The 22670-nt window shown below is 40.9% G+C and overlaps 1 protein-coding gene across 2 annotated transcripts; it reads left to right on the top strand.

Annotated features, from left to right (window-relative positions):
* Positions 1 to 210: 210 nt before the first annotated feature.
* LOC117253613 (protein sel-1 homolog 3) lies at positions 211 to 22214 on the top strand. Of its 2 annotated transcripts, XM_033621169.2 has the most exons (24): positions 211 to 404; positions 2453 to 2987; positions 3076 to 3202; positions 6544 to 6665; positions 6862 to 6977; positions 7278 to 7327; positions 10837 to 10960; positions 11047 to 11185; positions 11340 to 11480; positions 11563 to 11768; positions 11868 to 12047; positions 16256 to 16378; positions 16471 to 16611; positions 16726 to 16788; positions 16868 to 17044; positions 17756 to 17883; positions 18256 to 18339; positions 18450 to 18531; positions 18777 to 18852; positions 18942 to 19060; positions 19248 to 19369; positions 21006 to 21120; positions 21357 to 21420; positions 21600 to 22214. In XM_033621169.2, exons 1-24 carry the CDS (start codon positions 348 to 350, stop codon positions 21866 to 21868), a joined length of 3360 nt encoding a protein of 1119 aa, XP_033477060.2. In that variant the 5' UTR covers positions 211 to 347; the 3' UTR covers positions 21869 to 22214. The 2 variants fall into 2 exon arrangements, with proteins under 2 accessions (XP_033477060.2, XP_078024672.1); XM_078168546.1 differs by lacking the exon at positions 16256 to 16378.
* The last annotated feature ends 456 nt before the right edge of the window (positions 22215 to 22670 follow it).

The raw sequence follows: 22670 nt of genomic DNA, 5'->3' as shown, positions 1-22670 counted from the left end.
TGCAGCACTCCCATGAAAAGTTCCCAAATAAAATCAGGAAGGAAATGAATCAAACAACATTTGTGTTACACAGCAGAGTCAATCCTGTCAAGCCTCTTAGGTAGTGCAGCCCTTTAAAGGGAACATTCAAATTTCTGAACTGGAGACACCAGAATATCAGGTCATGCTGCATCAGTAAGGGTGTACACTCACACCTGACACCTACGTGCTTTCAACCAAGTGACTTCACCCAACGTGACTTGACACATTACTATTTCTGTTTGTCAAATAGATCAACCATGAACTCAAGGACTACGTGTTTGTTTTTATGTTTTCATTAATCTTAGATAAAAAAAAAAAACCTCAAAATGAAGGTTTTAACCTCCATCTTTTGTGGATATTTCTTCACTGCTGCTATTATAATGGTAAGGAACTCTTAAACTTTACTGCTATCACAGTGATAATCCTGATATGAGCTGTTTGATGTGAAACAGTGGCATGGCCAGACATTTTTCATAGGGGTGGCCAGATGGGGTAACTGATAATCTTGCACCAAACCAAAAGCCATAACTAAGTTGCAGAAATGCTATAATGCTGCTGAGGTACACAGGCCAGTTGGAAACTGTGTTGATATAAGAGTTAAGGAATCATATACTGATATTCTTTGTTATTTTACAGTTAATATTACCAATTATCTGATGTGATGGTGCAGATAACATTTTGAGTTCCACAACAATCCTGTTTTAATGTATTTTGTGATTTATTGTTTTTCAAATATACTGTCTTTTTCTGTAAAAAGAAAAATATACAGCTTTAATTTGAAGGAGTACATTGATTGTACAAAACATTTACTGGGAACAAGCCCTCCCAAGTTTTTGGAGGACTTGTGGGTACCAATAGAACCCATTTTCTTGCACATATCTTGAAGTGAGAGTTTAAGGTACCCCTTTGAAAATGGCCATGCCAGTTGTTCACTCACAGAAATGTTACCTTTACCTTTAACCACTCTCTTACACCCCTTTTCCACCAAAATTAGAGTGTGTATGTGTTTTTTTTAAACACAGCAAAACCCAATAAAATAGGCTATAGACTTCTTTGCCATTGCTAGTAGACCACAGCAGTGTACACGGCTCTGCAGCAGACAAGCATAACTGTTTTTATTTCTTTTCTGCTGTGTCACATTTGACAACAGGTTAGTACACAGTAGGACACAGCATGGAAGCCAGTGAAAATGTTATTGTGGTTATTCTTTATCTCTTACTTATTCATTCTCACTTCTAAACTTGGTGAAGACTAACTTGGAACAATGTCTAAATGCTGCCTGGGTGCAGATGGATGGCATTTTGGTGTGGCATGTCATTGCATCTCACTGGTAAAGTGGGCTAAAATGAGCGTGTCCACCCAGGTGTTGTATTTCCATCACTGCCAATTTAAGCCGGAGCTGATAAATACCTATGACCCAGGTGTGAATGCCTATTGTAACCTTTCCCATTACATTAAAAAGCCAGATGTTTGCAGGTGTTAATGGTTTTTCTGTGCTGTGGGAAAGGAGCTATAGTGTTGTTTTGCAGCTGTCAGCAGGCGGCAATTTTCAGGAAAAACAAGCTAAAAAAAACACTTTATCCTGCCTGCTCAGCACCAAACAGCAGACAGACACAGTCAGCAATAGGGTTAGACCATATATTGATATTATATCCACATCATATGAGACTAGGTATTGTCTTAGATTTTGGGTATCGTAGTATTTTAAGTGTTGCCTTTTATGGTTTTAAAAGCTGCATTACAGTAAAGTGATGCCATTTTCTGAACTTTGCAAACTGCTCTAGTTGTTCTGTTATTTGCTTTTACCCACTTAGTCATTATTACTACATCACTGATAGTTATTTATCCTAAACCTTACTGTGTAAATATAATGTTAAAGAACCAACAGTCAACCCTACAATATTGTTGCAATATTGACATCAAAGTATTTAGTCAAAAATATTGTGACATGTGATTCTCCCCATAACACCCAGCCTTAGTTAAGACACTAACTGGTGAACATGGTTGAACATTGAGCTGCTTAAGAACCAGATATATCCCTTCACCTTAAACAGAGCTAACAGACTTGCATTTGCCAGATGGCCACAAACACAGCTCCAAATTAATGGTGATGTTGCCTCCGCTCTGCTGGATGTGTAAATAAGAAACTCTTTGCTAACAAGTTCACCAGATGAGTTTAAAAGGTGGTGATGAGCTCTGTTCAGGACTGTCTCATTCACTGTATGAGAGAACGCGGCGAAGTGATGACATGTCAGTGTTTTGTTCACAGCTTGTTTCCACTGCCTCGAGTGGCCAAAGGGAGCGTGTTCTAAAAAAATATGTCCTCTGGCAACTTGTTACCTGCAATTTGTCTGAGTGGAAAAAGACTGCATGATAGCCTGTTTATATGTACATCACCTAATTGTATTTACTCATCTTTCACTTCACCCAGGGACACTGTGTGTTACCAGCCATTTCAACCTCCTCATCCCAGACTGGTGAGAGCCTGCCTGACAATTTCATAGGGTTTGACTCAGCCCCTGACAAAGTGGCAGACGGCTCAGTGGTCCGTGTGCGGTATCGTTGCTCCAAGCCATGTCGGCTCGCACTGGAGGTGGTGGTGTCCACATTAAGGAAGACAGATTTAGTGGTCTTCAGGAGGAAATGGATCAGCAGCACAACCCGAGTCTACAGGATCCACCAGGTGCTGCTCAGATTGCCTCCATCCATTTTATATCAACATGACTTTTTCAACAGGCACATTTTGGACGCCCAGAATGTGACAGTTCGTGCTTGGGTAGACCATCTTAATTATGGCAGGGAACCCAGGACATACCAGGGCTCCATGTTGAGGATTTACAAAACACTGCAGACAGAGCCACTCTCAGAGCGTCCAACTAAACCTCCCACTGAGTGCCCTTCATGGTCAGCTCATCTGAGGTGGCAGATGACCAGAAACAGAACTCATCATTGTCCACATGAGTCAGGTCAGATCCTCTATCTTTATTAACTTTTAATAATAACATGAAAATACTGTTTCAGTATGTAATCTTTTGCTGTTTTACTTGTGCATAGACGTAATTGATATGCTGAAGTTCCCCCTGGCAAGTCCTGGTGAGCACTTTGGAGTGGTCCGCAGGTTCCAGCCTTTTAGGAACAGAGCCCTGGAGAGCGCCCGTCTTCATGCTGTGACACAGCCCAGGTTGTACTTAAAATTCACCCAATAACTTCTCATTTAGTACAGTTTAGTTGAAGTTTATTCTGTATGAAGTTCAACTGCACAGCAGGAATATAATCTCCAGCAGGGTCTCCAAATGTTGCATTAAATAGCTCACAAAGCTAAAACACATATCATGAGCAAAACTAGAAAAGTGCACTCAGTAGAGTTCAGATCTCCGCCAAATGGCCACGTTCCAGCTGCCCGAGCCGATTGCGGTCACTCTTGTAATTCAAGCTGACACATTTCAGAAGATAAAATAAAATGATGACAGTAAATGCATTTTTAATAAGTAAAACACAGCCACAAACGGACAGAACAAAAACAACAGAATTGTCCCTCCCAGTTCCCTAAAAGTCAAAATGGCTGAGAGGATAACGAAAATGGTGATTTATTTATCTCCTATTATGCTTAACTTTAGTGGATCATAACATCAGGTATGGAATTAATCTTCGGATGCTCCAATTCAAAATAAGACTAAAACTTTGTGTGGATGTCAGTTTTCGAGCCATGACGAAAACAAAAATGTGTCCTGCAACAGACGGTATGGCTTGTTGTTTTTAGCTGAGAAGATTTCAGTAAAACCTGCAGCCCCTACTGGCCGGTTAAGAGGAGTGAAGAGGCTGGAGCCAAGCTCAGCTGAAATTGGGTGAAAAGGGGGGTACACCTTGTAAAGGTGTCCAGACTGACACAAGTCTGACACATAGAGGCAGACACACCTACAGGCAATCTAAAGTCAGTCCTTGTGGGAGGACCCCAGAGTACCTGGAGAAAACCCACGCTGACACAGGGGAACATTCAGCAGTCAGCGACGATGTAAATCAGTCAATAAAACAGGTTTTTCTCCCATGGGCCTTTTTCATAACAGACATTTTGTCTTGTCATAGGAAATGCACAGGTGAAATTGCTAACATCAACAACGGCTTGCTTCCATTAAGTTTTCCAGTAAGGCCTAATTTATGTTCAATGTCAGATACACATACAGAGACAGACGGAGCCTTCTGTCCATACTCTGCATTTCGTCTGTATTTGTGCGCGTTTTCTGAGAGCTTACGGATACAGATGAAACTGAGCAGTGCCACAGGAAATTGTGGGGGCACTGTAGCATAGTTCAAGTGAGATTTGACAGTAGAGGACAACAAAAAAATTTAAATAATAATGGAACAAATCGCTAATATGGTGAAAAGAATTCTCCGTCCGCATGTCATGATTTATTTAATGCCCCCACAGGCCACTGCCTTCTACAATGCTGCCTCTGTAAAAATGTACTTTATTACAACCTCCTGCACCGTCGCCTCGTTTGTGTGAAACTTTTGACTCTGCCCTTAAGTGCCATCTATCTGCTGTATTCATGCCATCAGAGAGGGCACATGGAAGTATGAGGGCAGTGACATTCACAACATCTGAAACGGACGCATCTGTTTTTGTACGTTAAGGGAGTATAAATGAGCCTTAAGCTGTTCCAGTAAGCCAGCACGGACAATACCAGGGCCTCCTCTAAGTGGACTGCAGCTGTCATTAATGTTATTGAATACACCTGTGCTTTTCCTACTGTGACATGTCAAAATGTCTGTTGTGAGAAAGGTCTGTTGTGATTCAACGCAACCATGAGAGGTCCTTGAGCATACAATCATATATGTGCACACAAAATATTAGGGCTGGCGCCGAATTTTCCTAGTTGACCAATAGTCGTCATTTAGGGCCATTAGTCGACTAGTTGCCTGCATGTTTATGATATTAATTTAATTATTGAATTATATATTTTGGTGGTTTGAGTTGAAGGTGTGAGAAAGAATACTATCAGTAACATTGTTAACACTGTGCTACATTACAGAGAAATACAAAACTGTACTAATGAACCAATGAAGATGAGTTTACATATCACCTTGGGTTCGTCCTTCACCTTCTCAAAATGATCCCACACTTTGGATTTCCTGCCCAACATGTTATTAACTAGCCTGTGGAATAACCGCAGGTACCAGCCCTGGAAATTAACGTGACACCTGTGTGACTGCTGAGCATGGACACTTCCTGTGTCTGTCCTTTCAAATTAAATTCCCACATGGTCCAGTCATATAGGTTTTGATTTATTTTGACAAGGTGCAGCTCCTCATAGAGTTTCACGTTTTTTGTTGTTGTTGTTGCCTTTTCTGCGACTAAGCGACCAATTAAATCTTGCCGACTAATGACCTTTCTGGTCAACTAACATTTGGTTGACTATTAGGGGGCAGCCCTACAAAATATTAGGCTGATTGGTCCAGTAGTTTGTGAGATTTGCTGCAGACATACAGATAAACACACTCACACACACACACACACAACCAAACGCATGATTCCCTTTAGGCTTTATACCTGCCTGAGATAATAAGCAGTCAACGCCATGGCTGAGCATTTCCACCTTGGAACTGCAGTCTCAAAAACACAGCTTCTGTCAGCCTGGGTATTACCCAGGAACCAATCCTGTCAACCTCCAAAACAAGGGGTCCGAGGGAAGGAGAAGCCAGGTGTTGCTACATATTGGTATTAAGTTTTATTTTCACATCTATTTATCAGAGCTGGCGATCGGGGACAAGGTTTATCTAACATTAGCAACCCATTATTAGCTGTTTGATAATGTAGTCAGGCCAAAGGCTCATGTTATCTATTACTGTTACATTTTTAACGTTGTAGAGAGCGATGAGCAGAGTCGAAGGTGAGCAGTTGTGCTCGAGCTGCAGGCGAGCGGATGGTGGAAAATGGAGATAGAGGTGGGGACCAATCTGCATATTCATAGATCCACGCATACAAAATGCAGCGAAGGTGTAGAGTTATATCTAAAGCATTTTAAGGCATAAAGGGTTTTTTTTTTCCATGGGAAAAAACTTTTACATATGTTACTCTGAAGAACAGAGATGAATCTGCAGGGTTTTAATCAGTGACAGAGGGGCAGTTTTAAGAATATATTTATCTATATCTTTAGATGTTAAATACTATACGTGTACAATAAAACCAAATAAACCAGCACATATGGCCTCAGATGTACAGTATAATGTCAGTAGTTTGTGTTTATCAGCAGATTGACAGGCCACAGGTCACTGATTGTTTCCTTTTCAGTGCTGTCAGCTGTTACAACACACTCTACTTTTAGTTTTACTTCACTGTCATTACAAATGACTTAACAAGCTTCATGAAGCCTCTTCAGCAGAGCATATGAGCTTTTTATTTACGGTCGATGAAAGACAGCGAGGTCAGTCATTTCTAACAGAAAGCGAGGCGTTTTAAACTCAACCTTGCACTTCAGTAGCCGAAGAAATGATTTGTCAAATCATGTGTTGCTTGGTTTTCAGCGTCACCTTATCTGTGTGGATCTACCTGCTGAAATGGTGTCACGAGAAGCTCTGTGGGATCATCCATCATGTCGATAGGAAAAATACGTACGACTCGGTTCTGATGCAGCTTACAGACACAGGTGGGTCACAGCAGCTCATGGGTACACCTGATACCAGTTTAGGGGATTAGACTGTGGTATCATGAGATGATTGTGAGTGATGGTGTGTGTTTTGTGAGACTGTGGAACAGACTGTGTTATGTATTAATAAAGAGCTCTGGATCTCCTGTGGTGAAATATATGACTGTCATATATGCCTGTCATATCTCCTGTGTAGGGGACGTCATAATTCAGGCACGTGCGACAACAGGAAAAGATGAAGCTTTCCGAGTCAGTGCGGCATTGCCCCAGTGGAAATGGATTAGATTAGACTGCTACATACAGGACTCAAAGGTATAAAACCTCAGTGTGTGTCTCCTCTGGGTGGTGGGATAAGAAATAGAAATTAAAGTACAGCTCGGGGCAACATCTTATAGCCTTCCTTTCTCTTCTGTTTGGTTTGGTGCCCTTGCTCTGCGGTGTTTGATTTCCTTTTGGAACAGCTGTAAGATCCTGAGAGATGGTTCCTTTCCAGCTGGGAAACTCCAGGCGATTGCAGTGTGTACTGCAATTTGGAGTCGTTCACAGCTGAGTAGGTTATTTTTTCTGTTTCTGTGTGTTGTGAGCTCATGTATTATTGTGTCTGACTTTCAGGTGCTGCTGGATGTAACATGGGATGAACACACTCACAGACATCGATATAAGTAAGACCAGTTATTGATTTAAAGATGCTTAATGTCAGTTTGATTTAATCGTTGTGAAATAAACAACTCTTGCACTTATAAAGCACCTGTTTGTCCAGTTACTGCAGTAGAACAGGACTAGCTCAAACCTTGGTATTTCACTCGGATGGGTGTGGTTTTGCAGGATGTAGAAGTGCATGCTTCGGTGAGCTCTGTAATCATCTCAGCCCCGTGCTCTGAGTGCATGTTAATATTTATTTGCATAGATGTAGATTTTGGGGGGACGCAGGGGACTTGTCCAAGGCTTCATGTCTGACACATCTAGGGAACCAATCCTGTCAACTTGAGCAATGAAGGGTATAGGAGGAGAAGCCAGGCATGGGCGTAGATTGTTTTGTGGGTGGGGAGAGAGGGGAGAGAGGGGACACAGGGGACACGTCTCCCTCAATATTTAGAGTGTGTGCATTTGTCCCCCTCCAAAAGACTTTTATTTTGGAGACATTAAAGACATCTACTCCATAAATTAATGCAGAAAAGGCAAACAAATTTGGTGCATTAAATTCACCACCATGCAGGAAATTCAGTATTAACTTAAAATTAAGTTGGACTGAGTGGTAAAGTTGGGCTAGTTTTATTTCTAAAGCTTGTAAAATCAGGCAAACTAGACTGAATAATACACACTTCAAGTATGAAGGCATATGGAGTAAACTATTCCTGTTTTCCTGTAATTTGTATATTTGGTCTCACACCTGTATACATGAAAACTGAAAGCCTGTTTGGGCATCTATTGGTGTGAGATACTACATTGATATAAATATAAAGACCCCCATCTGAGTAGATTTTTGTTATTCAAGTAAACATTTTAGCACTATTTCGTTGTATATATTTTCCAGTATAAAGTTGTAACGGTTGACTGTGGAGATTTTTTTCAGTAGTCAGGTAAAAGTTAGTTTTGCTCGCTTATCCACAATGTGACAATAACACACAATGTGTGCCAATGTGCATCCAACACCCAATGCTCTGTTATCCCTTCTCAACCACAGGCAGCTCTTATGCACTATTTGTATGTTTTCCTAAGACAAGTTACACACCCAAATTTGAACATATCCCACGTAATCATGAGCCAGTAAATCGTGCATAACCCACATATTTTGGAAGGCTGTGATCACAGGACCAAGCGATTGAGTCATTTTAAGGTATGTTGTCCTAAACCTAACCTCTGTACGTTCATTTATAGGGTGCCAATTTGTGGGCTATCACACGAACCGCTGTATGAGGACACATTGTTGACCAACATGGAACGGGTTGCGATTCTGTTCTCGCTCCTAATTTTGCACCATTTGGAGCATTTCGACCAAAAATAAATCGGTCTGGAACCGGCAAAAGTTGGCTCCCAGCTGGAACCCAAATATAGCAGGTTTTTCTTAACTTGAAGTGCAAATGGTATTAACATAGGTGGGCATACTGTTTACCTTCATTGTGCATTGTGCAACGCCCTTCGTTGATGATGGATCCTTAATTACAATGGTTCCACTCAAAACTGGTGAAAACACGGGCTGGTTTGCTAAACAGCACTAAATTTCCAAGAACCCTGAACAGAACCGATTCAAGAGCCACAGCTAATTTGGTGCAAAAGGGGTATAAGTGACGCAGGACCATAAACTGTATACGTAAAAAGTTGGACAACATGACAGAACATGAAGCCAAAACATCTTAATCAACCCCTGGTTGCTGGTTGCAGTATAGGTCATAAATCTCACTCCCTCTGTGTTAGCAGAAGGGACATGGGCAAAACTAAAAAACCAAAGTACACGTCACATAAATTTTCCCAAAGATTGTTTCAGTCATTTTAGATAGGTCTTATCACCCTGGCCTACGTTCAGGTGTTGAATGTTTCTGATAATATTTACAGCTGTGTGTAGCAATTGATATGCTTGCAATCAATGGTGCTGCTCAGTAGCAGACATGGCCACAGCAAAGATGTGTAAAGCTAACAGTGAGGGCCGGCACTTTCAGGAGCAGTGGAAAGTTGAACACTTTCAAAGAAGGATGTTGCATTTGTCTTATTTGCACAGGATTTTTTTTTGAAAGGCAGCTGGCCCTGGGTATTTTCACATTATCTGTCAGGCCCCCATTCAAAAAAGTTCGGACACCCCTGGATTATATTATTCTCGTAGGCCACCCATGGGGTTGCAGTGATATACTTATTTCAAGGTATACCGTGATATAAAAGTTGAAGGTTATCATACCGTGTACATTTGCTTATCTACGATATTGGGGAAAAAAAAAAAAAAAAGCAACTGGACCAAGATTCTCCTCTTAAGTTCAGTTAAATTAAAATTCCATTAAATTCTGTGATACCGTGAAACTGCAAACTTTTCTGAGACCATGATCATTCTGTGAAATTCTTACACTGCTGCAACCCTAGCTACCAAAAGCAGTAATTTATAATAAAAAAATTGATTTGTGGCTTCCATGTGACGACACAATATTGCCACACACAAAAAAAAACAAAAACAAAAAAAAAAGTCCCCCACCCCTTGAACTGCAGACTCTGGCTGCAAATGACGTCAGCAGTACGAGATGGCAGCGGCCTTATCCAGGATATTTTGGCTTCATTTCTGTACAGTTGGAGTAAGTGGACACGCGTTGTCCATCTTTACATACAGTCTATGCCCAGGCAGACGTTGCGCTAGACTTTTTCGTCGCCGGTCATTTTGACCGACAGGGCCATAAAAATCCGGTCATAATCTATTTTTACCAGTCATTTTAATTTTAATTTTTCAATGATGATAAAGATAATCAAACACATTTAGTTTTCATTCATTCGTTTTTAATAAATCCAACAAGCAAGTTATAAAATGTGCATTAATAAGGACATGAACGAAAAGATGAACAGACATCCACACACTCGTGCCAAATTCTAAACACGGTATTTTCTCCTCACGTTCCTCAGTGCGTGCTGTTGTTATTTTATTTTGAAAATTGGCCGGATTCTCTCGTCTTTTCTGTGTCCGACTTCCTGTTTGGTATGATCTGCTCGATCCAGCTTGACAGAAGCGCTCGTGGCTCCTGTGAAAAATAGACCAGACACCAAACTGAAGCACTGCCTCCGCAGGCGCTCCACTCTGGAGCTGACTGAAAACTGCCTCCGCTGCTGAGCGCCGTGCTTCGGTTCCGTGTCCGGTGTGTCCAGGGCGTTATGTCAACAACGCTACATGAAGCATATGAATGACTTTTTCTCTGCAGTGTGAAAACGGCAGTCACTTAAACCACTGACTGTGCACTCCGCCGCCAAGTGGACAGGGGTAGTAATTGCAACCGGTCAAAATGACCGACGGCCTTCAGATTTTCCGGTCATTGTTGTAAAAAAACGGTCAATGACCGAGAATATCCTGTTAACGCGACCCCTGTGCCCAGGACTTAAGGGAAATAGCAGGTGTTTAGGGAGTCCCACAATAGAACAGGGATGACTGCTATGTGAATAACGATCATGACAACTGGTTTGAGTGGTGTTCAATATCTTACAGATTTCAAAACAGTATCCATTATAATGACACTGATGGATACTTTGTGATCGGTGGAAGCAAGTACATGCCAGGCATCCGTGGGTATTTTGGACCTGTCAAATACTACCGTTTTGGAACAACTAAGGTAAAGTGCCCATTTCCCAATCATTAAGTCACTGATGTGATGTTTAATAATTACTGTGATAAAATATGCTGTTATCCATGTCACAGGTAAAAAATCAACTTCACCCCGCGTCAACACTGCAGGCGCTGGATAAGACTCATCAGGACTGTCAGGAAATGAAAGCGCTCACAAGAGCCTTTCTCCAAGATGTAACTAAGAGTCACCTCCTTTCACCATTCAACACAGGTGAAATATTATGTTGACAAATCTTTTAAAGCAGCCATTCTACAGGGATCATCCTTATATAGATCTCATATACAGGGTGTCAATACAACAACTGCACACCTATTAAATGTGGGAAGACTTCTGTGGACAGGTTGCTGTATATTTTTTTTTCCAGGTGTCTGTACACCTCACTTCATAAGACTGTGGGGTCAGTCCGAAGAGGAAATCTGCACACAAACATGGATCTGGGAAAAACAACCTAGATACAGCACTCTTTTTCAGTTCTTGCGGACAAAAGAGGAGGAAATCAGAACAGGTGTCATAGATCATTTGACCACAAAAGTCATATGTAACTCATTATTCACAATACTGACAATTTTCTGTATCATTTATTGTAGGATCTCTGGCCATGAAGGACCTCAGGAATGCTTTGTTTAAGCAGGCAGTTGATACCATGCTCTCTGTAGATCAGACACAACAGAAAATCACATTCAAATCAACAGCACTACTCCCTGTGGCCTCCTGCTTTGGAAATCACAAAGCGTCTCTCTTGTTGGCTGCTATCCACCTCTCTGGCTTGGGGCACTCAGTCGATCAACAACAGGTAGAGTCGCTGCCTTCCTTGTGCCTTAATTGCTACTTTATCACATGTAACATCACTTCGGTAATGATGACTGATAATATTGACTCCTGTGTTCTTCAGGGCCATGTCTATAGTTTGATTGGTGCAGTGGGCGATAACCGTTTCGCCCTGATGCATGCTGGGTACAAGCACACACAAGGAATTGATGGGTTTCCAAAGGACTTGGACATGGCTTACAGCTATTACTCCAACGCTGGGGTACAGACCAACACTGATAGTTACAGAATACATGAAAATGAGGTAAACATCTGACATTAATATTATATAATGCTAGCATTGCTGGCAATATGGGTCTGTCGGACAGTCCTCTACTTTGGTCTGGACTGAAATGTCTCAACAACTATCTTGGTGGCAAATGTAGCTGGACCGTTCATTAGGAGCACCAGTGGAATATATATACACTGTTCAGTTATTTATAGCAGCACACTGTCAGAGCACAGGGCGTTCTCTGGGCACAGATGGAGCAGCAGAACAGCAGGCATATTGAAAATGAAACTTTACTTTTCATTCTGCTTGGTCTAAAAGTTTGCATTCACTCACAGTAGCCACTCCTCTCATCCATTCATCTGATCTGATCAATCAGATCAATTATCCACCTCGGAAGTCACTGCTGCTGAGGGGGAAAAAAAAGAACTCATGGAGTGCTCCGCCTGCACTGCATTCACGACAGATAAAAACCTCCAAATTTAGAGATGGAGCACAGGATTACACAAAGGGACACACAGGCAGTTAAAGGGGTGCTGTATAAGTATACATTAAGTCAAAGTAAGTACAAGAGAACAAAATGAGAAAAATAAGTAAACGAGAAACCGTCTTTTAAAGATTATACAATACGCAACTTACAACGAATGTGCCCCTTCCCCTCTTCCTACCCCTCAACTTCCAGCTTTACACAGACGACAACCATTTAAAATTAATTTTGATCCTAACAATACATTGAAAAAATTAAGGGATTGCATCTTACACGTTTGTGGCGCTATCGCGTTGACAATATCTGTCCACAGACAGACATATAAACACCTTGCAAAATACTTGCAAAATACCTGTTAATAAAGGTGTCACCAGGACCACATTTTACAATGATGACACACACAGACTCACAGGGTGAAAACATCACCAGCCACTGTGACATTGTGGTGACTGATAAACATACAAATCAATACATAACAGGGGTCATCGATTATGAAAATATGTCGATTTGTAAAACATGCGTCGGTGCGTCACAATTAAGTAGGCTACACCTGATAAAAGCATGGATTCCTCCAGATAACAGGCTGCAGCTGAAAACTTCGCCTACAAAGTGAAAATGTCGTCTCACAGGTGTGCAACTGCAGCACACAGACACCCAAAGTAAAGGCATCCCAGAGCGCTATGTCAAGACAAAAGCAGAAAGCACTGTCCTGTTTACTTTTTGTCCCGACCCAAGCCTGACATTTCAGGATTATCAACACACGGAACATGAATCTGTTAGTAGAAGTCATTAGACTTTATGCACTGCTGCTAATGATACCGCATGTATCATCTAACATTGTTATTAGGCTGTTATATTTTCTGCTTACTTTAACGAGCATGCACGAGTGAGATAACGGCTTAAACTAACATTACAGACTGTTGTTACAGTCTGTGATTTCTGTTACGGTCTGTAAATAGTTTCATTTATTTCCCACGCCGATGCAAAAATACATTTGCCAGTGATGAAATAAATACATGTCATGAGCATTTTAAGTTTTAAGTCAAGTACTTAAGAAAAAATACTGATTCTCCCCTTCAAGGAAAGGACTGCTGTGATCTACGGTGATTGAATTAATGTATGTGTTACAGCAATTTATGGTCCAGTACTTTCTGATCAGGTGTCTGACACATAGGTCCAATTATTATTATTACTACTACTATTATTAATAGTCATAATATCATCATTACACAACAGTGTTAGTGTGATACAAGTTTTTCTTGTTATTTAAGTGATATATTAATCAAGTAATAAAAAAAGAATCTTTAGAATAATCTTTAAGTTTGTCATTAGATTGGTTGACTAATCGAAAAATAACGTTAGATTCATCAGTAAAATGGTTAGGTGCGCCCTAATTTCATGATAACATCAAAGTGGAATCCACATGTTGAAAATATATGAACAAATGTACAGTATGTGTAAGGATAATAAGTAAATCCATAAGTCTTTCAAACACATCCACTTGCACATAGACACTCAAATGCAAGTCATACACATACGCACAAACAGTGCACATGTGTAAAAAATACATGACAGCAATGTTAAACAGGGATTGTCTCCAAAATATGATTAATAGTGCATCTGCTGATGGAGCCCAGGAAAATAGATGGGTCTTAAATCTTAATTTAAAAATGTGAATGCATTAGCTGTCCTGATGAATAGAAGGAGAGCAAACCAAAGATAAGGCACCTGCTATGAGAAACTTCAGACTGATTTCCTGTTTATTCCTGGGATATTTAAATAAGATGCATCAAACAAATAGAAGTTCATAGAAGACAACAGAGAGGCTTTACTGTCTGCTCCAGCTTGAATAGGCAGCCAATGCAGCGAGAAAACAATTGCAGTGAAGTCTAAATAGGAAAATTCTATCTGCTGTTTTCTGACCGACTTAAAAACTGTCTGAGTGGAAGACAGCACAATAATCCATCCAGATTTAATCTTAATTAAAGGCCCTGAAACGTTTTTTGAATCAGCCTCGTATTATAAGAGATAGGGTCCTACATGAGCACAAAGTAGTCTCCCAAAGTTTAGAATGGTTTTATTTATTTCAATTGAAAGATATTAGTCTGTGCTGTTTTGTCTGAGCTCTTCTGACTGGTCTAAAGTGGGCAGAGCTCCGTTAAAAAAGTGATGTCATGTACTTCTGAGCCCTGATCAGGATATAGCAGGCATTTGAATTGTGGGGTTGTTTGCTTATGTTGCCAGTACTGTCAATCAAATCTGATTGAATGACACCCTCACAGTCCTGATTAGTTTCTCAGTGTTGAACTATATAATACCAAACCCAAACTTTAACTGTTGTATATTGACCCAGTTTCAAGGGAATTAAATTATATTTTCAGAAATTAAAGGAACAGTGTGTAAGATATAGTGGGATTTAGTGGCATCTGGTGGGAAATGCACATTGCAACCAGCTGATACCTTAAGGTACAGGCCCCAGTTGCACAAAACACCTTAAGTTTTCTACTCAAGTATGACACTTAAGGCTTAATTTTTAATTAGCTAAGGGACTTGCACAATTGCAAACAATCACTTAAAAGGTTTCCGTAGTTAAGGCAAAATGGTAACTCATTTACTGCGTTGAAAGAGATTTCACAGCGGTAAAAGTTTCCATGGAGATTGTTTGTTTGCTTGGACTCAGGTTTGTGACGCCTGTTATCATCTCAGATATTGGCTTTTTGTTAGATAGTGAAAAAATGGCAGATGAAAAAAAAAGACCAGAAAACTGGAATACTGGTCAGAGGAGGAAAAGATTAAACTTCTGGAGGAATACAATCACAGAAAGCACAAACTACAAAGTAAATTTGATTCCAAATACCAGAAAACAAAAATGATTGTAGGAAGAAACTGCAACAAAAACTAATTCAGTCAAATCTAAAGTGCAACCATTTCTTCTGGTTGCAGAACACACAGAGGATGTGTTAGTTTTTTCATTTATTACCATAAACTCGGCCATGTTGCAGTTAAGATACAGTCAGAGGTACCTCAAGTTTTTTTGTTTGTTTGTTTTTTACCGTGCCCTGGTTGCTAAGATCTTAGAGCAATGATCTAGGGATTCCTTAAGTATAAGACCAAGACACGGAGAAAACCATAAAAACTTCAGTGGACATTTTAGGGAAACCTTAAGTTGAAGACTTGAGGGTGTTTTGTGCAACCAATAATATATATTTTGAGGAAACCTTAACAAGGAATTAAAAAAAATCTTAACTGAATGTGTTTTGCACAAACAGTCCCAGATGCTAAGGTTTTTACCGGGAGCCGAATTAGGAGGCCTTCTCTCCAAAACACACAGACCCGGTAATTTAAACAGGTAAAAACACTGAATGAAGCTGGTTCACGTTTTAAAAAATAAGTGTTTTTCCGACACTCTTGTCGCAGAGGGGCAAAAACGCAAATGGCTCCATCTAGAGCCACTGTTTGGTTTGTCCGTTCTGGCCTACTGTAGAAACATGGCGTCATGGTGCGCTCTGCGAACTAGGATCTGCTCCCCATGTAGATAAAAATGGCTCATTCTAATGAAAACATTATATTTTATTTTCAGGTGATTACACACTAAAGAAAACATACTTATATTCCATTTCTGCCAATAGATCCCCCTAAATCCTACACACTGGCCCTTTAATCCATGCAAATGCACCACTTGTATTAGAACTACTTACTACTGCTGCTTTTATAAATACTACTCTAACAGATTACTATATGGATTTATCTCTTAAAGCAAAGCACACTTGAACAGATCTATCTAAACAATCCAGAGGACCTACAGAGCCTCACACATGAGACAAGTGACCTCTTTCAGTATCTGAAATACCAAGCAGAGAAAGGAGACATAGATTCTCAGGTATGTTTGGGTTACTTTAATACTTCTGTTATGATTGGCAGACACAGTCCATGCTAAGAGCAAGCCAATATAAACTCTCTTATTATGTTTAGAAACACCTGGGGACATTGCTTTACTGGGGACATCACGGAGTCTCAAAAGACATAGCGAGTGCGGTGAAGTGGTTTGAAAGAAGCGCTATGCAGATGAAGGATCCTTCAGCGATGTATGACTACTCCACCCTACTAATGAAGGTTCTGTAAGATTATAAAGACTCACCCTATTTTATGATTAAATTGGACAATGGATATTTTGTGTGTCTGTGTTGTGACAGTTATTGATTCACTGATTGATGCTGATTCCTCCAGGGCCACGGAGTGAAAAGAAACTACACCCGAGGTTTTAAGCTGCTGAAGAAAGCTGCAGAGATGGTACGTGTGTACTCGTGGTAATCAATCTGTGTTTACAGTATGTGCCTTCACTATACCTCTGTCTGTTTCCCTGCTTCAGGGCTCAATTAACGCCCTGAATGCTTTAGGCTGGTACCATGGGATGATACTGAACGACCACATCAATGCAGTGAAATACTTTGAGAAAGCAGCGCTAAATGGGAGTGAGGATGGCATGTATAACCTGGGGATTTATCATCTCACTGGGATGAACCCACACCACCCGTGGAGGAATGAGGTTCAAGTCACACACCTTGTCAAAAGTCATACTCAACAAAAATTTAAAACACATCACTTTTGTTTTTGCTCCCGTTTTTTAGAATTTGGGTTAAAAATCTAACACCAAACCAAGTGTTGCATCAGCTGTTCGGGTGGCTGGTCTCAGATGATCTTGCAGGTGAAGTTGCTGGATGTCGAGGTCCTGAGCTGGTGTGGTTACCTATGGGGGTTTTTTTGTGAGGGCATTTGGATGTACTGCCAAATTCAAGGAAGCAACTTTGGAGATGTCTTATGGTTGTGAAATGAACATTCAGTTCATGGGCATCAGCTCTGGTGGTCAGTCCTGCAGTCAGCATGCCAGTGGCGTGCTCCCTGAAAACCTGGGACATTTGTGACATAGTGTTGTGTGATAAAACTACACATTTTAGAGTGGCCTTTAACTGTGACCATCCCAAAGCACGGCTGTGTAGTGATGATGTTGTTTAATCAGCATTTGATAATGGCGCACCTGTCAGGTGGATGGATTATTTACGCTCACTAACACGGATTTTAATATAGACCAAAGTTTGAGAGTAATGTATCCATTGAGTGCATAACAATAGTCTTTAACTTAGGCCTGTGAAAAATGGGAGCAAAAACAGTAGTGTTCAAATTTTTGTTAAGCTTAGTTTCATCATTGATCTGTTGCAATCAATAAGCTGATATACTGTATTTTCTGTATGATCCACAGACGGCTGCGTTCCAGCTGTTTTTGAATGCGTCTGTGCTTGGTCATATCTCTGCATCGGTGGAGGCTGCTTGGTACCTTTCAACAGGAAGCCTGGAAGGGGTGTCTCAGGATGTGGAAAGGGCTGTGATGTAAGAGGCTTTCATTAGCTTGGTGAAGAAAGCTTTGTTATGGGCTGTTGCACTGTAGCCTGCAGCTCAGTGGCATCTAATTTCAATGACAGTGGCTAATTCAAGGTCAGAACCTCGTATTTGCATATCTAAAAATAAGAGTCACTGTCACTGCATTATTGTCTGGCACAGAGAGACTCGTTGTTCCTCTGGTATCTTATGAATTTAAAGAAGCTCCTGCTGCAGCTGTAGAGACAGGTTTTTTTTTGTTTGTTTTTTTAGAATGACCTAAACAAATCAGGAACTATTTTTAGATCATGTTAAAATATTTTCCGTTTATGTGGAGAAAATGATATTCCATAATTCATCACCCATGCTTTACCCTCTGTGCAGAATGCTAAAAAAGGTCTGCGAACAGAACGGACACCTTGGATTTATGGTCAGAGACGCTCTCCAGGCCTACCTCCAGGGCTCTTGGTAGGGACATTAATTTCAATTACTTTGCAATTGTCCTCATTTAATCATTTTCTCTGGTCCTTACCATTTGTCTCTGCTTCTTCACATTTGTTTTATTGTGTTGCAAACAGGCGGGGAGCGTTTGTGAAGTATGTTTTGGCAGCTGAAACTGGTCTGGGTTTGGCCCAGAGCAATGTGGCGCACCTGTGTGAGGTAGGAGGCTGTTACTCTGGCTTTTAACCCTTTGTGTCCGTCAAGACAGCTATATAACAGCACAAATCTGAAATCGATGTCTCATAATTGGAGTTTTGGAGGTAGCTGATGAACAAATTGCACATAATTCCACTCACGTACTAAAATGAGAAAACCAAGCCGCAGGGAAATTGTCAGTGGTTGATAACATAACCTTCATCATTGCTCTGCCCTCTCTCACCCCGCGCTCACTCTCCCAAATGTAGGAGCTGAATCTCGGCGATGATTGTCAGTGGAGATATAATAACTACTCTATATTAAACTATGATCCCCATCCATCCAGTGAGTTCCTCTCATTTCATTTTTCTTTAACCTCTCCCTCCTTCTGTCAATCTGGTCAATAAACACCAAGTATTTATCTTCTTTTATAGCTCTGCTGAAAATGGGAGACCACTACTTCCGATCCTCCGGCAGGCGAGAAGACTCATTATCCCTGCTTGGTCAGGCCATATCGATGTATGGCAGAGCAGCTCGAGCAGGCAGCCCTCAGGTGACAGATTTACTTGAGCTGTAATCTCATCACCCTATGATAAACTTAATTAAACTTTCACGGGCTCAGGCCCACCGCAATAAAAACAACAAACAGCATTATACAGTGTTGTTGTTGTTATTTGAAAAATTTCGCTGTGAATAACCCATCAGCTCCTGTTCTGATCTTTTTTCACCCAAACTCACAGGGAATGTACAACTTGGTCGTTTTGGTGCGACAGGGATACGTTCTGCCACTGAGAGTCCGCGGCTGGTTTGATGTGTCACATTATGATGAGCGGGACGTCGTGGTGGAGAAGATCTTAATAAGGTGAATAAATAATAAATAAGTAAATAAATTCATGAGCTGCCACAGCGATGAATAATGACCATGAATCTAATTTAGGTGATCTAAGGCTGTTTATAATACAGCACCTGAGAGTGATGACATTTGTGGGATAATGTGCTTCTACAGTTACTTTAACTTATTCGCTTTCTTGCCAAGAGTGAAGAGAAGATCGGTAACATACACCCATGTATGTACGGCAGTCATAAAGGCGGCAGCTCTTTAGCTTAGCTTAGCACAAACAGGTGGAACAGGCTGCTGGTTTTGTCCTCTGTTTTTCATATCACTTGTTAATTATCGAGCGATACTGGGAATCCACATTACAAGTGACACATAAGCAAGACGTGAGCAGTGCATAAGCATACTGTCGTCCAATCCACATTGAGAGGTTGTGTCGCCTCCTAAGACTGGATGCTTGATGGCCGTGCCACTTGGCATGTGGGCTGTCTGCTACCATATTTCAAACTGGATGGCGGCTAGTTTGGAAACTTTCTCTTATTTTACAAAAATAGTTCACTGAAATTTGCTTCTGAAAACATCGGTGGCCAGAAATAAGCCATGCAGTTGCTGAATCTATCTTAATTTTAGATTGAAAATTGTTAGTTTAGAAGTTTTTTTGCTTGTTTCCAAAGGTGGCAAGTTACGCTGGATGCCCCTTATTAGCATAACGTAGCCTAAATTCAACTTTAAACAAATCAGGAGCGGACGTCCTGTCTTTTAAAATGCAACTTGGTGCTACCAGAATGCATTGCACGGCTGCTGACATAGAAAAAGTGTATGGGAGGTGTGGAGATTATAGATACTGTGGACACATACCATGACTCTGTCTTCTGTAAACATGTCAGCCGTCTGTCAGCAGCAGCTCGTGGGGAGCTGAGGAGACGGCGCTAACCTGTCTTCACCACACTGATTGATGACAGAAATTTACTGAACCAAAACAGTTTTCATGTCGGCTCCATGGGGAGACATCAACAGTGTTCTTACGTATTGACTCACTGATTTTATTCCCCGCCCACTGTAGCGAGTGAAGGTAATCTGCCTGTAGTGAAACAGGCTAGCTCACACACAGACTGGGAGCTTTGACCCTTTAATGTAGACAGAGTTTTAATAAGTTCATAACAAATATACAGCGGGATATTTTTTTATTAAATTTTTAATTTAATTTTTATTAAAAAAAAATGGAAGCATATCTGTGCCATGAGACGTCGAAAAAAACTATTTTAGAAAGCTTTCATTGCGGACTGGCCATTAGAGGTACTAGTAAGTGGAATTTGTTACCTGTTTTCCCGTGTGCCCAGTCTTTATGCTAAGCTAAGCTACAGTACCTGGAAGCTTTATATTTACCGTACAGACGTGAAAGTGGTGTCAATCTTCTACCTCTTTGCAAGAAAGTATTTCCCAGAAGGTCAAAATTCTTGAGGGCAAAGTCAATGTTAGCTGCTGTTACTGCTAAGCACATCTGTGTTAGACTCCTACCCCTGCTCGTGCACTTCTTGCTATTACTCACTGACATCATTTTAGTCATGTGCTCTATTATTGCTCTTTTTCTTCTAAGAGAAATATGAGGGCTCAATATCACTGTTATTGTGTGTAATACAGTTTCCATTGTTTATCTCCTAAGATGTGTGGAGACTGAGGAAGGAGAAGCATTGACGCCCTGTTCTTTAGCTCTGCTCAGAGTCCAGATGGGAAAAGCCTTGAGGAGAATGACTCAGAACGGTGCACAGCTCCTCTTGGTAGGCATAAGGCAATCAGTTCATACTGTGTGTAGTAAGAGAAAAACACACCACAAGCTGCACTCCTACACTTTATCATCGTCCTTTGATAATCTGATCTACCTTTAATTATTGAATATGGGAAAATGCTAATTGGACCTTCGTCATGAATAAGACATTAAAGACAATATAGAGTGCTATTTTGGGGGAGAAAATGTGATAATTTATTTAAAACCACATTTCTCATTTCTCTATAGGCATACGCATCTTTTCTTTCTGTCATTGTCATTATTGTCACAGTGCCACTGCAGAGCTGTCTTGGTAAGTAATTGTTTCCTTCCCAGCTGCACCTACTTGCACCTATCTGCCACAAGATGGTGCAATTTCCCCACATATTAGTTTGCTGCCTCGTGCTCTGCTTTGCACATCAAAAGATCATCTGTGTTAGTTTGCCATGATCCTCACCTCTTTTCATCCCCCTCATCTGCAAATAAACACAGAACAAAGGCAGCGAGTGTTTGCACTGAGAGCAAGGGAATCATCCAACAGCCAAGATGGCGTCAACTTGAACAGAGAGCAAGACGGCACCACAGGAGGAACCTACGGAGCAGCGGGGAATCTATGGCTTACCATCCTGAATGGTGAACAGCGGCTACGGCAGACCTGTGATTGGGCTGTGACTCTGACGGGCGTGTGCCTGTGTGCTTTCTGGACCACACTCCTCTATCATCTCTTATGGCATACAATACCCAGCGCAGTGATCCAATAGCCACAGCAAAAGCCCCAGACACTACATATTGTAAGAGCATACATTTAGAGGATGAGTTACAGCACTATTCATGTGACACATTTGTGTTCTGGAGACATGTGACTCATTTTAAGTTATAACACGGGAAGGAGAGAAGTGCTGATCAGCGTGCTGCTTTATCAGAGTGGTGATAGTGTTTCCTCAGTAACCATATGTCACTTGTTTTGTTTGCGGAAAATAAAATACTTATCATGCAGTTTATTTAATTAAGTCTGACCTGTAGTTTATATTGTCTCTGGGATGTGGCGCCAAGAAAGCAGAGTGAAGCTTCTGTTATGCAACATGTAGTAAAACATATTTCAACAGACTTGCTTTGGATTATTCAGTCAATTCTTTCATTATGAAATTGATTCATTTCTGTCACAGCACTGTGAAAACAGACAGATGCATTTCAAGGTCTAGTGTGTAGAATTCTGGGGGATTTAGTGGCATCTAGCGATGATGACTGCAGATTGCAACCAGCTGAAACTTTTCCTAGTTAGAAATCCTTCAGTGTTCATTGTTTAGGAGGTTTTATCCACGGAGGGCTCTTCCTCCCATAAACAAACATTCTCATTTATAAACATTGCATACTCACAAATCGGGTTGGCCATGGGGGTCATCAGCCATGGCTTTAGTGGATATCCCCGATCACCTATAGAGATGTTTTAATAAACCATGCGAAGCCCAGAAAATAATTTCAAAATGTTGTAACACTCACCAATAAGCCAGCCATCCTCAACGGCTCCTGCTTGGAGGTGCACACCCACAGAGCTGTTCTGCA

This window comes from Epinephelus lanceolatus, chromosome 6 (genome assembly GCF_041903045.1).
Source record: "Epinephelus lanceolatus isolate andai-2023 chromosome 6, ASM4190304v1, whole genome shotgun sequence".
NCBI lineage: Eukaryota > Metazoa > Chordata > Actinopteri > Perciformes > Serranidae > Epinephelus > Epinephelus lanceolatus.
This window is presented reverse-complemented; position numbering and strand designations above follow the sequence as displayed.

Coding starts and splice junctions, on each gene's coding strand:
- LOC117253613 (XM_033621169.2), top strand. CDS start 348: ATGAAGGTTTTAACCTCCATCTTTTGTGGATATTTCTTCACTGCTGCT. Junction 11,186..11,339: donor CCTTTCACCATTCAACACAG/GTGAAATATTAT, acceptor TTTTTTTTCCAG/GTGTCTGTACACCTCACTTC. Junction 21,121..21,356: donor ACGGTGCACAGCTCCTCTTG/GTAGGCATAAGG, acceptor ATTTCTCTATAG/GCATACGCATCTTTTCTTTC.